The 16,602-nt window shown below is 40.6% G+C and overlaps 1 protein-coding gene across 1 annotated transcript; it reads left to right on the plus strand.

Annotated features, from left to right (window-relative positions):
* On the plus strand, positions 1 to 15,838 carry USP14 (ubiquitin specific peptidase 14). The gene is made up of 16 exons (XM_083518732.1): positions 1 to 237; positions 1,302 to 1,447; positions 3,645 to 3,677; positions 4,302 to 4,406; positions 5,012 to 5,115; positions 6,636 to 6,694; positions 7,850 to 7,980; positions 8,305 to 8,385; positions 9,654 to 9,742; positions 10,442 to 10,556; positions 11,367 to 11,432; positions 12,159 to 12,251; positions 12,871 to 12,999; positions 13,568 to 13,628; positions 14,864 to 14,971; positions 15,112 to 15,838. Exons 1-16 carry the CDS (start codon positions 222 to 224, stop codon positions 15,261 to 15,263), a joined length of 1,488 nt encoding a protein of 495 aa, XP_083374858.1. The 5' UTR covers positions 1 to 221; the 3' UTR covers positions 15,264 to 15,838.
* The last annotated feature ends 764 nt before the right edge of the window (positions 15,839 to 16,602 follow it).

Below are 16,602 nucleotides of genomic sequence, written 5' to 3' on the forward strand. Positions count from 1 at the left end.
CGCGCGCCGCGGCCACTGGGGGCAACAGCGAGGCGGCCTTTCCGGAGTTGCGCGCGCACCCGTCCGCGCTTGCAGCGTCATCCTGAGGGGCCGGTTTGAATGAGACCCCGAGGAAAGGAAGCGCCGCGCTGCCAGAGCTCCGTCTCGCTTCCTCTGCGCGCCCTGAGCTGCTGCCGCCGCCGCTCCCGCCTTCTTCCTGCAGGCTGCTCTCGCTCGCCGCCATGCCGCTTTTCACAGGTGAGCCTGCTCCGCCTCCCGCCACCAGCGCCGCGCAGGGGCCTAGTGCGGCTTCTCCTTCGTAGGCCTTGCTGGGGTCCTTCCGTTCCCCGGGCCGGGGCTCGCTTGCACGGGACTGGGCGGGCTGCCTTCTCCGAAGGGCCTTCCTGCCCACCAGAGACAGGGGGAAGGAGGGAAGGCGGTTTTTATCAGGTGCGAAGTTGGCTTGGCATCATGGAGACACCTGGCCTGGTGAGGGAGGAAGAACTAGGGGGTCGCTTATTGTTTGCAAGGGTCCCCTTCCTCTCCAGGAAAATGGGGTTGCTGCACACTAAGCCTTCCTCTTGTCTTCTCATGCACTGGGCTCCTTTTGATCACAACATGGAATACGGGACCTTATTCATAAGTTATTTTATGCACACACATCTTTCTTCCTTTTTCCCAGTGGTGATATGTGTCGCAAAGGAGAATATAGTGGGCTCCTGTGTAGGAATGTGAGAATTTTGTTGAATGCTGCTAGTCATGCAGTAGTGAACGGGAGCTTTCCCTCTAGAAATCACCTTTGCATACAGCTGTTAAGACGGAGTCCTTGTTCTCCTTTTCATCTAGTAGCTTTCTGTCTAGCCTTCTTTTTTGTCTTTAAAAGTGAACAACAAAATGATGGTTGGTGTTGATGCCATTGGTGTGATCCATAAAGATCAGGACGTGATGCATTGGGAGGTACTGAGGACTTTTGGGTCTTCTGAAGACCAATGGTTTACATGATGAATAACACTGTGGTGTCTCAGCTTGCACATGTGAAAGCTTTGGTGGAAGTTCAAATAATGACCCAGTTTGCAAGTAATGCTAAGCCAACCCATGGCTAAGTAAGAACCATATAAGATTCATTATTCTGCAAAGTTCTTGACTGCAGAATCCTTTGTGCTTGAATAGTGAATCTTTCCTTTAAATTTGTGCTTTACAATATTTCATTGTAAAATGAAATATAAACCTCTATAAACCTTTTCAGTGTATACAGCATGTAAGAACTGCACACCGCTGTACCATAACTTGACGGTCCTATTTTTCTTTCCTCCCCCTTGCAGTTAACGTAAAGTGGGGCAAGGAGAAATTTGATGGAGTGGAGCTGAATACAGATGAACCTCCAATGGTATTCAAAGCGCAGCTTTTTGCTTTGACTGGAGTTCAGCCTGACAGACAAAAAGTGATGGTGAAAGGTGGAACTTTAAAGGTAGAGTTTGAGAATAATTTTGCCATACTTTTGTCATTGTGTGTTTTATAAATTTAGTGGATTGTTGCAGTTCTTAGCAGGAGAAAACATATTGAGTTTGGCTTATGGGATACAGGTAGAGAAGCACCAAAAAATTAAACAAAGCAGGTAACCATAAAGTGGTGCTTCCCTTTAGGTACATATGTTTTGGGTATGGTAAGCTACATGGCTGAAAGGAAGACTACTTCCTGTGTGCAATGTGAGAACTAAAACTAGCATATTGATGCAAATCAAAGAGAGCTGGTCTGGTTTTGTGATGTTTTAGAGAATGTGTGTGTATACCAATTCACCAAAATGGGTGCAACCCACCAAGCATTGCTTCCAGATGTGCCCTGTTCAAATGAGCTAGAGCTCAGTAGTGCTTGGTAGGTTGCAAGAGGTCTATGCATGCAAATACATACATACACATAGACACTTGTTGCTTTCTTTTTAGTTTGATGCAGTGAGCTGATATGGTAAAAACTATGATATCACTCAGACTTGAAGCTTTGGCAATTTGATGCCATGAGTACTGCATGGAAATTCATTCCTGTGTCTAGGACATTGAAAAACTATAATGTGTCCTAAATAGGGCAACCACTGAGGAATGGTTGAAAAGCCTGGGTATATTTTGCTTGGAGAAGATTAAGACAAGACGTGAGAGCTGATATCTGAAGTACTGTTACTTGTTCAAGATGGAGCAGACTTATTGTCTCTTGCTTCAGAGGGCAAGACTGAAAGTGATGCTTGGAATTGCAAAGAAATAGATTATGGCTAAAATTATGTGAATACAGTGGTACCTCCGGTTATGAACGTAATTCGTTCCGGAGGTCCGTTCTTAACCCCAAACCATTCTTAACATGAGGCGCGCTTTCACTAATGGGGCTTCTCGCTGCTCCTGCACGACTTCCACTCGCATCCCGGGGCAAAGTTCGCAACAAGGAGCATCTGCTTCCGGGTTAGCAGAGCTCGTTACCGGAAGCGTTCGTAAGGAGGACGGTACGTAACCCGAGGTTCCACTGTACTTCCTAATGCGTGAACTGTTCAGCAGTTCTTGTAGGATGTGCCCATGTCTTCTTTGATAGAGGTATTTAAACAGAAGAGGGATCTGTCAAGGATTGAGCAAGAATAAACCTTGAGGAAGCAACATGCACATACCTGTCTCTAATATGTAAACACTTTTCTAGTTGCCTTAGCAAGTAGTAGCTGTCAGTAAATAATTCCTTCCCGGCTAGCTTGAGAACTTGCTTATTTTTGCAGGTAAATAGCATGAAACACCTGCTATTTTATGGCAACTTATGCTTGTATATAGTTGGGAATATTTTCATATATAATTGGAAAACCTATAAAACATGAAGCAGTCTTAGATATTACACTGCTTATTGTATAGTTAATGGCTTGCACAAAGAATGGCATTAACAAATACAGTGGTACCTCAGTTTACGAACTTAAGCTGTTCCGGAAGTCGGTTCTTAAACCGAAACCGTTCTTAAACTGAGGCACACTTTCCCTAATGAGGCCTCTCGCAGCCAGTGCCCTTTCACAGTTCGGATTCCATTCTTAGACTGAGGTACCACTGTATTCATAATCTTCTGAGTCTGTGGCTTGGACTCTAGCTTCCATCCTTTGAATGGAAAGGTACTCCATTTGTGGGATTAGACTTCACACCTCTTCTTTTCCATAGTGACCCTCTGCCTTCACATAGTTTTGAAGGTTAGGGGACCATTGGGAATTGAATGGCAGGAGGACTGAAGCAGCAAGAAGGAATTGCTGAAAATCAGGGAGCCCACCTTGTGGGAGTGGAAGTGCTTTGGGGAACAAGCCCATGTTTGCAGTTCAGAGTGCCTGCAAGTGTACTCCCCATCCACTATACTGCACATTTTCAGTCTGTTCTGTGATAAAGGAATGCTCTGTGTGCACATAGGCTTTCCCTGTTTCTAATGGATGAGAGTGAGAGCTTTTACATAGGTGGGGCTCTATGTGTGTTCTTGAAGCTGCTGCACTGCAGTTCACATTGGTGCAATCTGCATAAAGTTATTCAGGTTTTTGTTCTGTTGGAATGAATAGCACTTAACTACGCCTTTTTGGGGATTGTGCCTTGGGTTTTGCAGCTACTAGATCTGCTGACTCATCTTAATATTATTGCAGGCACTTAAATTTGTTTTGTTTTGTTCAATAGGATGATGATTGGGGCAACATCAAAATAAAAAATGTAAGTATTGCTCAGTGACTATATTGGGCTGGATGTCTTGGATCCTAATTTTTCTTCAGTGAATGGGCAGAGTTAACAGAATGAGACTTTTCTGCCTCCCCCTTCTCTCTACACTTTTGTGCCCCTGTCTTCTGTGCTTCTTTGGGGTTGGAGACCCTTGGTTATGGTGTGGAAGCTGCAGGTGGAGGGGGTTTGGGCAGAAATCCCCCCTTTTATGTGAATTGTTAAAACCTTGTTCTGTATTTGTTACAATTATTCAGCTGTGAATGTGGTAGTGGGGGGGTTGTTTGTTTTTTAAAGAAGAAGCAAGCGTAAAGGTAGTAACAGAAAGTCAGACTTAATGGCTGATATAATGGCTGATACCATTACTTAGTAATCTTGGTAAAACATTTCCTGAATGTTTAGTAAATAAAAGCATCACTGGAAAGAAGAGAGGCAAGGTTAATTAAGAATATGACAGAGCCTACATTTTAAAAAAATGAACTGGAATATACTGTGCTCAAAAATTATTTTTGAAAGATATTCCCTAACGTGCACAAGTAACCAAAGTGTTAAAGGTTCTAAACCACCATGCATTTTATTTCTTAATTGTCTAATTATAGTCATTGTTCTTTTTTTGAACAGGGCATGACCTTATTAATGATGGGTTCTGCTGAGGCGCTTCCTGAAGAACCAATTGCTCGGCCTGTCTTTGTGGAAGATATGACAGAAGAACAGTTAGCCTCAGCTGTAAGCATATTTTTTCATCCCTTTGCAGAAGTCTGAATGTACTTCCTCATATTGCCACAAGTTTAACTTAATAACGTGTTGTGAACTTGCTTCGTTTTCAGAGAGAAATCTAGATGTATAAGAGCTGCAAACCTAGTTTTGTATGCCTGAGAAGGGCGTTTGAGAAAATCTAACAGTCAACTGCTTATTGCCTATTAAGCTAGGAAAATTTCAAAAGCAGTTTGTGGCATGGTGGTGGGGTAGCTGTTTAAAGGAAAGAAATTGGATTCATTGGACTACAGCAAGCCTTTGCATGAGTCTTAAGGTTGCAATACTATACTTGCTAGAAGTCAGCTCCATTGAACTCAATGGAACTGTTGAGTAGACTTGTATAGAATTGCACTTTGGATCCATAGTGGTGCCTTAGTTAAAAGTGTAAAAGCTGTTCTTTTTTTGTTTGTTTGAACAAACCACTTAATTTTGTCCACAGAAAAGTAATAGCTGTTCATGTACTAGCCTTAGCTGTGCAAAAGTGCTATAGAACTAAATGTTGAGAGTGCTTTCCTGGAAATCACTCAGGAAAAACTGCTGTAAAATATTCAAGCACTCTTATATTTTTGTGGTAGATGGAGTTACCATGCGGCTTAACAAATCTTGGGAATACGTGTTATATGAATGCTACAGTTCAGTGTATTCGCTCTGTGCCGGAACTGAAAGAGGCCCTTAAGAGGTAGGTTTCATATTTTATTCAATGATGTTCAAAATGATTATTAAATAGAGATTGTGGCTTTGGGGGATGGGCTTCAGTATGAGCACCTTATTGTTTTTAACATTCAGCTTCTCTTCTTAATGGGTACTAAATATATTGATGCTTACAATTTGGTGGTAGAATTCAGATCCAGTTAGTGATCTGCTTTTCTGTAAGTAGACTTAAACACTATTATGAATTATTTTAAAATTTGATTTCTGTTCCTATCCAATTTATTCCAGAATTTTTTCTGTGTCTTGTTTGCCTAGTGTAGCATATTCAGTATAATAGCTTCTATGTTGGCTTTTAAGAATACTTCTCAGGTGGCCAAATCCTAGAGTACTGTGATTTGAGATGCGATTAAGACTGATATAATAATGCTTTCATATTAAGTAGTTGGTGCAAAATTAATTTGCCATGCCTTTAAAATAGTGTTTTCATGCTTAATGTTACTTCTGTGTGTTCTTTACTGCCACTTTGCTCCCGCTCTTTGTGAATTCATCAAGAAGCAGAATAGGCAAAGGTTAGTCTTGTTAGCTCTTTGGGAGGTAGGAATCAAATGAATGACTTGTATAACTTGCATATAAAACAGAGATTAATAGAAGTCATAACATTCTGAAGCATTCCAGATGGGTGAACAGTTCGGCTAAGCAACTCTTTATGGACTCATTGCCCTTTTAAGGCCTTGATTTGGATCTAAAAGGTGCTCTTGTGCACTTGAAAGGCAGTTTTGCTTATGCAAGGTGGCTTTCTGTACTTTCTTCCTTTTCTGCTCTTTTGCTGCAGTCCCCTGTGCCACACTCCCATGTTCTCCCAGAGGGTTCTTTAACCCTTGGGTGTAGCTTGTCAGTGGGTATAGGAGACTGGTAGGGAGAGGAAGGGATCAGAAAGCCATATTGCACAAGTGAAGTTCTGATTGCTCATGTTGGGGCCCAAGCGCTTGGCTTTTAAACAGTAACTTCATTTTTAGTAAATCCTGAGATGGTAATGATAAATATGGAAGCCATGGTAGGTGATGGTTGTGCCATAACTCATTGTATAGAAATGCAGTTATTGGAAAGCAGAATCTCTGGAACCCTGCAGAATAGAGAACTGGTTTTATCTTGTGTTGTTGGGGAGATTCTGCTTTGGAGTAAATTTGTGGCCTCAGTTCATTTCTGTGTACAGTGAAAGGAGCCTAACGCTGTCCCAATGTCACTGGGAGTAGAATTTTTGGGGTGGGATGGAGGAACAAATAATGAGTAATCCAGACTTGGGGACACAAGGATCCTGGAAATCTTGTGCTTTCCTCTGCACATGTGTGCTCACTGTTCTGCAGACACTAGAAGACACATTTTCATTATTATTTTAAGTGGAAGCTGACTCTCAATTTCTACACTTTCATTAGATAAGTTTTGCTCCAAGTAACACAGTCCTGATAAAGTCCACCTCAGCATTATTTTTGTGGGGGCTGCATTGATTCCAAGGCCAAATTAAATAACATGTTTTGAACATCTCTTTAGATATGCTGGTGCCTTAAGAGCTTCAGGAGAAATGGCCTCTGCTCAGTACATCACAGCAGGTTTGTATTTGACCATCAATGTAGAGCTTTCTGCTGCTTAAAAAACCCTCTTTGTAACAGAATTTTAAGGATTCTATTCACTAGATTATAACTGAGGGAAAACCAAAGGCAAGCAGTGTCTTAACAGGCAAAGAAACACATCTCACTGTCTTATTTTTTTGTACTTCTGAAATGTCTAGGGTTGTCCCCACCCCAAATCAGCTACTATTGTTTTGTTGAAACTGATGGGTCCCTTACAACTCTCTAGTTCTATAATTCTATCAACAGTTAATAAGGTTTCTTGAGTTTTCAAAGAATCTGAAATATAACTAATGACTTCCAAGTGTGAAGTTTTATAATTGTGTTTAAAGAGCAAAAATTATCCTTATTCAAAGGTGCTCTCAAGGTGCTTCTGATAAATTTTGTAGTAACAATTGGCTTTGGGTGCTGTCAGATGGTGTGGTGGTTGCTCGTGAGTAACCAGGCAGGACTCTGACCTGTCTTTTACTGGTTTTATTGTGCAAACAATTTACAGTGCAGAGCCCAAAAGTTCATGTCTGACTTAGTCACTTGCAGAATCCGGGAGTGGCCCCTTCCGGCTTCTCCCCCAGCATAAGAACTTCGGCACCCCAAGTCTCCGCCTCCCCTCCTTGCGTTTCACCCCTCTGCGCAAGGTGGGCGACAGAAGTGGCGTGGTTCCCTCCAGGCTGGGTGAGGCGCTGGAGCTCTCCGCAGCATCCTCAAGCCCTTTCCTCGCTTGGCTGGCCCCTTCCCTATCTACTCCACTGGAGGTGTGGCTTCCCCCACCGCTGGAAGAGGAGCTGCTTCTCAGGATTTTTGTAGGCTCTCCGTATCCCAATGGCCCCTCTGCCTCCCTCCCCTGTTCCGATGGCAGTCTCCTGACATTTGCCATTCAGGATTCTTACACACTGGATCTCCACATGCAGCAGTTTAGTCTGTTACAAGGGTGTGATGTGTTTAGTCCTGTTTTGCAGGTAGATTGTTGGGGCGTATGATGTAAAAAATTAAGTAGCCCTGCTCTAAAAGCAATACTATGGTATACAATAAAAAGGGAAATATTTATTTGAACTATATTGTGTTTATTGTATCTATCCTTTAGTGCTTAACAATTTAATGTTTATTCACTTTTAAAAACAACTCTGTTTTATTTTTAAGCTCTTAGAGATTTATTTGATTCCATGGATAAAACCTCCTCTAGTATCCCTCCCATCATTCTCCTCCAGTTTTTACATATGGCCTTTCCCCAGTTTGCGGAGAAAGGGGATCAAGGCCAATATCTTCAACAGGTAAATGCTTTTATTTTACTTTCTGAAATTCAGGCAGCATAAGTCTCCCCAAATTACATCTATTGTTCAACGAGTTTCATATGTTTCAGTTGTGAGGCAATAATTAAGTACAAACCTACATACAGTTTATGTAAACTTGAATTTAATAATTGTATTTATATGATTCTGTAGCAACTATGAAGAAAAGCACTTTTGAAATAATGTTAATATTTCAGATTTATGATGTCTGCAGTAAACTCAAATTAGTATATTTATTTCAACTTCTTTTGTCAAACCCGAGCTACCACTGTGCCAAACGTTTGCTTTTCTCTGCTTCTTTCATAGGATGCCAATGAATGCTGGGTTCAGATGATGCGAGTCCTGCAGCAGAAGTTAGAAGGAATCGAAGATGACACAGTTATGGAAGTAAGTGGTCTTAGTCTTACAGTCCTGGAGAAAATGGCATTAACTGTGTGCTCAGCCAAAAACAGCAACAACCTTTGATTTTGACACACACAAAAAACCATGTGCTGACTGTGTGCAAGTTTTGGGGTAAACCTTAAGGACTGTGACCTTTAGTACATAATATTTTAATATGTTTATTATACTACTGCATAGCTTCATTTCCAGAGGCTTGCCAAATGTGTATTTTCCCCCCAATAGTTGAACAACTGACTGCAGTGGCAACAGAAACCCGTCCACATTTTTTACTTAGAATTGAAATCTCAAATATTAGTACTGTGTAGAAAAAACCTTGAGTAGCAACTACAGGAGTAAGAAACTCGAGCTGTTGAATACACCACCTTCAATAAAAAGTTGCTTTGATGGAGTATATCTGAGGTACATACTCATAGAGATTTCAGAGAGCACAACTGTCCTCATTTATCCAGTGTTAAGGAACAGCTATAAGCTCACACAATGGGTTTGTCCATGCAGAGCTCTCCTTCATATTGAAGAGGATGGGGGAGCATTAGAGCTCTCCTGTTCACTAAGAGCTCCTGACCGAGCTAATGTAGATTCTGAATGTGCTGGAAGCAGTTAGTGGCTTCCACATGTGGAGTACCCACTCAACCTGGTCTCACTTCCACTCCCTGCCTTCCTCCTTCCATGTCCTGCAGCTGCTTTAAGCAATTTCACATAGGGAGAGGAAGTGGTCTACTTTTCAACAGCTGTCAAAGCTCAGGTCTGTACCCAGTCTTAATAAGCGCAGTAATACTGAAGGTCAGACATAACATTGTAAGAGTAAAGGAACTGGGAAGATGTAATGTGGCTTAAAGAAGCTCAGAATGAGAAGTCTGTTTCAGAGCACAGTTCAAAGTGTTGGTATTGACCTTTAAAGCCCTAAATAGCTTTGGCCCTGTATACCTGCAGGAGCGTCTCCACTTCCATTGTTCAGCTTGGACACAGATCCAGCCCCGAGGGTCTTCTGACGGTTCTCTCACTGCGAGAAGTGAAGTTATAGGGAACCAGGCAGAGGGCCTTCTCGGTAGTGGCACCCGCCCTGTGGAATGCCCTCCCATCAGATGTCAATGAAATGAACAACTGTATGACTTTTAGAAGACATCTGAAGACAGCCCTGTATAGGGAAGTTTTTAACGTGTGATGTGTTACTGTGGTTTTACATTTTGCCGGAAGCAAATGGGCGGCATATAAAGAATAAATTGTATTATTATATTACTTCTTTGTTTTTACAGACTGACTCTGGAGCTTCAGGAGCAGCAGCAGCACCTCCTAAAAAGAAGAGCTTAATTGACCAGTTTTTCAGTATTGAGTTTGAAACTATGTATCCTAAACGTTACTGGCAATACATGGGGGATGATGTTCATGGTAATAGCAACATGGGCAGGGTTGGGATTTTACTGACACAAGAGGAAACCTTTTTTTTTCTCTGATGGGTGATTCTTAACATAGACTAGAAATAAGGAATGGCAAGTGGATAGAAGGAAATGAAAATCTAAGTTTGGGAAATCTCCCCAAGTGGGAGCTACACAAACTTTGTTTGTTAGTGAATCTGGGGCAGGGGTGAGGAATCTGGGGCCTTCCAGATGTTGGACTTCAAGACTCATCCACGCCAGGCAGCATGGCCAGTGTTCACAGGCGATGGGAGTTATAGTCCAGCAGTCTCTGGATGGTCACAGGTTCCTCATCCTTGCTGTGATGTAGCAAGGTTTCAAATCAAATAAAAACACAGCCAGCTGTTTTTGTTAAACATTTCCAAAGTTGCAAGGGGCGGGTGGCAGGTGAAGTTCATGCCAGGATGCGCAAATGTGTTTGTTAGCAAAAGAATTGGTCACTGCTCTCAAAACAGCTTTCCTTGAAATAAGCACCATTGTTACACAGCAAATTAAAACATACTGAAATGAAGAGTAAGTATTGTCTGGCACTCGTTTTAACTGTTTCATTAAGCTCAGCAGTGTTTAAATAGAGCAGCAGTTCTAGTCTTTGCATATACATATATATTTATCCTTAACATTACGCAAAGCATGAAATGCACAGAAGCAGAAGAGGAGGATGTCACAAAAGGAAGAGAGAATCAACTCCAACTTAGTTGTTTTATCAATCAAGAAGTAAAATATCTTTTCACGGGTCTTAAACTGGTGAGCAACTTCACTTCATTGTCTCTGGAAGTTGCTTTCTTTCTGTAGCACAGGGCTTGAAAGGCCTTGCTTACTTTTTGGCTGGCTTGAAAACAAACCACAAAAAGTTGGTGGGGATAGGGAGAAAAAATTGCTGTGTGGCTTGTTTGGACATGAAATGCAAATTTGTGTCCTGAACATGTACTCCCAACTTTTAGGTGTCTTAATCTGTAAAGCAGAATTGCATTGCAAGTTATGTTTTGCATTTTGCCTTCTCTGTCCCATCTGATTGCTATGTATAAACCATATCTTTAGTAGCTTATTTTTTTTCTATGCTAATAAAGAAGAGAATTCAAGAGGACTCTCCTCCCTCTTGGTCTCCTTCAAGACTGATGTAGGTGTTAAGGTAGAAGGCTGAACATGAAATGAAGACTAGTATCCTAAGTGTGACTACAAGATTAAGAACACAGAACAGATGTTTAGATTAGATTGAGTTGTATGAGCAGATGTCTGATTGTACAGTTTGGAATGTCACCATTTGCTTTTTAGTTCAAACTTTAAAATGCAAACTCAAAATAGGCTCCATTGTCACCAGGTGGTAGGCATTTCAAAGACATCTCCCACTGTTCCATATCTCCCTGTTTTTAATCTTGGTGATCACTTGAAAGTGCTTCAGAAATTACTGCATTTAAGACCCATCCATTGATATAGGCTACATCTTATTTGGTAGAAAGCAAAATAAAAGCAGGGAAGAGGGCAAGTTAAGACACCAAAGCAGGGGTTTTGGAATGATCTTGTATGATGTAATGTAGTATTATGTTTCTGTTTCAGCGTCTTCAAGAAGAAATTACCAAGCTGTCTCCAACATTGCAAAGAAATGCACTGTACATAAAATCTGTGAGTAAAATTTGTAGCCATAAAATCATTTATGTTGACATTTTAGAGGTGTAGAGAGTAATAAAGTTCAAAGACCCTACAATATCAATAGATTGGATTTTGTTGTGCTGCATAAATTGGAGAAGTACGCAGTATAATTCTAAGTAGTGTAATCTGATACCCCATTCCAATACTGTAACAAGCTTATGGGAGTAACTTGTATCACCTGCACAATGTGCATGTACCTTGCTGGGAGTGGGGGTAGTGTGGGGCTGGGTAAATAGCGCAAACCAAATATGGGAACCTGATACTACTTGTACTAAAAGGTATGTATTTTGTTTGTGGATTTTGCACATAATCCAGTTACAGTGGTACCTCAGGTTACAGACGCTTCAGGTTACAGACGCTTCAGATTACGGACTCCGCTAACCCAGAAATAGTACCTCGGGTTATGAACTTTGCTTCAGGATGAGAACAGAAATTGCAGCGCAGTAGCAGCGGGAGGCCCCATTAGCTAAAGTGGTCTTCAGGTTAAGAACAGTTTCAGGTTAAGAACGGACCTCCAGAACAAATTAAGTTCTTAACCCGCGGTACCACTGTATAAGAAATTCAGTGTTCTTATTTTCAGTTAAATTTCTTCTTGTAATCCAGGGTCATACAGGATATAAAGTTTAAAATGAATGCATACTTCATTTGCTTCCACTTGCAGCTAAGTAGTTACTGCTGTGAATATTTTGCTTGTTTTAGTCCAAGATAAGTCGCTTGCCTGCCTACCTGACTATTCAGATGGTTCGTTTCTTTTACAAAGAGAAAGAATCTGTGAATGCCAAAGTTCTCAAGGTAGGTGCTTCATACATTATTATTATAATTATTTAAATTTGCATATAGCTCTTCATCCAGAAGATCCCAGGGCGGTTCAAAACACCACTACAGTTCTGCTTTTTGATCCACCTGGTGGTCAACAAGATGCTAAGTGAACTTGGGTGCTTCCATGTCAATTTAAACTGTTGTGATAGGAGTGAAAGCTGAACCAGCACAGCCCATTTGATTAAGAGCATGATTTTTCTGCTAGAAAATGTTTCAGACCATGGGATAGTATGAAAGCAGACATTCACAGAATATATTTTTATATGTTAAGGCTAGGCTATGGAAAGGGCTATTAGCTCCAGCATATACTTTATGTGCAAAAAGTTCCAGATTTAGTAACTAGAATCTCCAGGTAGAAACTTGTGAGTTGCTGCCAGTCAGGAGTCAGTTCTGAGCTAGATGGCCTGACTCTGTATAAGGCAGCTTGCTATGTTCATAAATGGTTTTTGTTTTTTTAAAGTAAATCCTGAGTGAATGTGTTAAATTAACTGCATTTAAGGCTGTCCTGGGAAATGGTGTCTGTGGTGGTCAGTTAGCTTCATATGATACTTTACAGAGATGTTAAGCAAGCCTCTCTTCTAACTGCTCCTAGGATGTTAAATTCCCTCTTATGTTGGATGTATTTGAGCTATGTACATCGGAACTGCAAGAAAAGATGACCCCGTATCGATCAAAATTCAAGGAACTAGAAGACAAAAAAGCGAATCAGCAGCCAAAGAACGTAGGTGACCTATTAAGATTGGTTTAGCAGTGTACCTAATTTTCTTTTATACGCAAGCCTTAAATAAGAGCCAGCACTGGACAAGTGAACCGTTATGACCCAAACATCATTTAGATGCTTTATAATAATGCTGTATTTTCAAAAATTTAAAGACTTGACTATCAACATTTGCTGTTGAATTTCATTAGTTTCTAGACCTAGTAATTGTATTAGCCACAATTTTTTAAAATAAATATGCAGCTGCCATTTCCCTCTTGTTGACAAAGACTTCCCTTTAATTTTATTAATGGGGAAATTAATAGATAATCCCACTTGTTGAAAGCAGAGTGGCTAGTTCTTCATTGGTTGTGCTTCTTACTCTGGCTGTGATACTTTTGGAGTTTCTGTAATGCTTTGACACACCATGTAATTTGCTCCAAAGACTTTTAATTTTTATTTAGAAATTGTTTCTCATTGATGAAGGTGATAAGTGATCATTTATTAGGATGTTATTTTATTTTTAATGTATTTCTCTTTTGCCTTATATGAACATAACTCATGTAAACCATAAACATGTTTATTTTTTAAGTCTAGTAAAGGTGATGGTGCACAGAAGGAAGTTAAATACGAGCCATTTTCCTTTGCTGATGGTAAGTGGAAATTGAAAGGACTTTGGATACATTTAAAACACTACTGATTTTTTTCACCTTAGATTACCATAAGGCATTTAGGTATTGAAAATGGATAAAACACATAAGCATTTTTATTATTTCCTTGTCTGAATATCTGAAGATATATTTGACCAAGTGAGTGAAGGGTGTAAGTGGTGTCTGCTAAATTGCACAGCTTAATATTTGAATAGTACTTGATTGCAGTATCTATGGTACAAAAACTAAAGCTCACACAACTGCTACAGAAATATAATAGGAAAGAGATCAGGTGAGATCATGTCTTTGTACCAGACAAGGATTTGATCTTCTACACTCTTTTTTGTTGTTAAAGTAGATGATAATTAAATTTTATTTTGGCTTGCACTTGTTAAAATGGAACTGTGTGTGGTTTTTCTACACATGTTGTTTGTAGTCTGCCACAGATAACAAGTCTGGACAAAAATAACACAGGTAGCAAGGCTGATTTCTTCCCAAAGCCTGTTACATGTAGTTCTGCTATTTGCTCTGTGTGTCTACAAATTTCCTTAACCCCAGACACTGCTTAATTTTGTGGGCAGTCTCTTCCTTCACATGCTTAATTTGGTGTTCTTGGGTGTGTGCTTATGTGGAGAGAATGCATTCATGAATAAAACTTAGTTGAACCCAACTTTAATCCAAATGGTTTAAAATGTATTTTGTATTAAATGGCTCAGTTGCATTTCCCCAGAGCAGGGATGGGGAATCCGTGGTCCTTCAAATGGATTAAGGATCATAGGAATTGTAATCTAGCAGCATCTGGAGGGCTATAGGTTCTCCATCCCCACCCTAAAGCAGGGGTTGGGAGCCTTTTTGACCCAGTGAGCAAGCCACTTATCAGTTCCAATTCTCATGGGTCAACTTTGGCAGGTAGACCTCTTGTCAAAGTCGCTTACACAGTGCTGGGTGTCAAGTATTTTTGCAGCACTGGGTGGTAAAGCTGCTTTCTGCAGGAATCCACCGTGCAATCAAGTACCCATGAGGAACTCGAGCTGCACAGCTGATTTAGCTGCTTCAGTATCTGCCTGACACTTGATACCACATGGGCAAGGTTTGGGGAAAGTAGGCTTGTGGGCCAAATCTGCGGGATGGAAGTTCCCCATGCCTGCTGTAAAGATTCCTGTGGCAAACACAAAGACACATGGGTTAAGTGTGCGGATTGTTTACTGTAGTGTTACATTATGATCTTTCTCCCCCAGATATTGGCTCCAACAACTGTGGATATTATGACCTACAGGCAGTGCTAACACATCAGGGAAGATCTAGTTCTTCTGGACATTACGTATCTTGGGTTAAAAGAAAACAAGGTACTGAGGCAATTTTAGACGCTAGCAAAATAATAGTACATGGAGGTTGGCTGGTTTTATTGAATGATAAATTGGAAATCCTAGCTCTGAATAGTTCATGTAACATGTGGTATTAATTTACTATTTCTTTTTCTTCACAGATGAGTGGATTAAATTTGATGATGACAAAGTCAGCATTGTTACACCTGAAGATATTTTGAGGCTATCAGGGGGTGGAGACTGGCATATAGCTTACGTTCTACTTTATGGGCCACGCAGAATCGAAGTAGTGGAAGCGGAAGCTGATCAATAGACTTCATTTTTACCATTTCTGCCTAGGTGTGAAATAAATTTCTTAATTCCAGAGCTTCACAGAGGCTGCAAAATTGGTTCCTTCAGTTTACTGTCATTTGGAGCGGCGAGGATGCAAATCAGGTTTTGAAACTGACCTCTGCACTAAAGTCACTACTACAGTCACTCAATAGTTGCTATATTTGAAATTGATTTTAGTTTTCAGGTTGCAAAAAAGACCATTTTAAAACAACTAAATTTTAACAAAATTAAGCAGGCCTCCTGCCCTTTCCTCTAATGTTACCAGCAAGATATTTATTACACACCTATTCATGCATCATTTTGTTGTTAATTCTTGCATGGTTTCTACCAGTTCAGTAGCTGTCGATCCTTTCTATTGTGTCTTGACAGCTTTGTCAAGTGGAATATCAATTGTTGCCTCAACATGTAACACAGTGCTGCTGCCCACAGCCTATGGAAATATGGCTACAATCACGTATTTGTCCAGCCTGATGTGCCAACCTGGTCTGTTCTGTTGCTGGCATTCCATGACTTTGAATAAATGGTGATCAGTAATGATGGTGCTTCTTACATAAATGTTTGGTGTTTTGTCTTCTTGCTAGAGCTTAATCGTATACCTCTTGGCTTGTATCCAGTGCAGGGCTAAGTAAGCATCCCATCCAGCTTCAACAGGAAACCAAAGAATACAGTTTAGCAAAACTGTGATTGAGTGGTTTAAATTGAGGTAAAGGAGAGGAAGTGGCTACAGTTTTGGGAAATAGTTCTTAATAAAAACTTATTTGAAGAGGAGCAATATACCTTCTTATACTGCAAGTTGATGTTATATGCTTTTAAACAGGTTCAAATACTATGATGGGTTTCTGTAAGTTGGTGCTCTGTATAGAAGTTAATGTGTAAGCAGTCACTTCTGTTCCACCATATTCTTATTCTTTCATCCTGTTCCTCCTAGAAATCTTACAGGCTTAATAGTTGGTACACTTCCCTACTTCCAGTCTTATCTCCATGGAACGTATATTTTGTTGAACCTGCCACAGAAGGCCAGTTTTCCTGCTACAAAGTCTTCAGTAGTAATCAGTTAAATACCTAGTAATAGCAGTAAATTATAAGCAAGAAAAATGGTGTAGTGGAGTTTCTGGCAACAGAAACCAACGGTGCCCAGCAAACCTAGGTCTGACAACTTTCTAGGATTTGAATCGATTCAATGTGTTTGGTGAACAGTAAAGGATCTACAGGAAGCCACCAATTTCAGGCCGGCAGTATTGGTCTGTTTGTGTGTAGCTGGCTTCTTATTTTATCATGGTCAGGCCCAAACGTGATTAGCTACAGCAATGGCACTGTAT

The sequence above is a fragment of the Podarcis liolepis genome, assembly GCF_965112155.1.
Source record: "Podarcis liolepis genome assembly, chromosome: 8".
Lineage (NCBI taxonomy): Eukaryota > Metazoa > Chordata > Lepidosauria > Squamata > Lacertidae > Podarcis > Podarcis liolepis.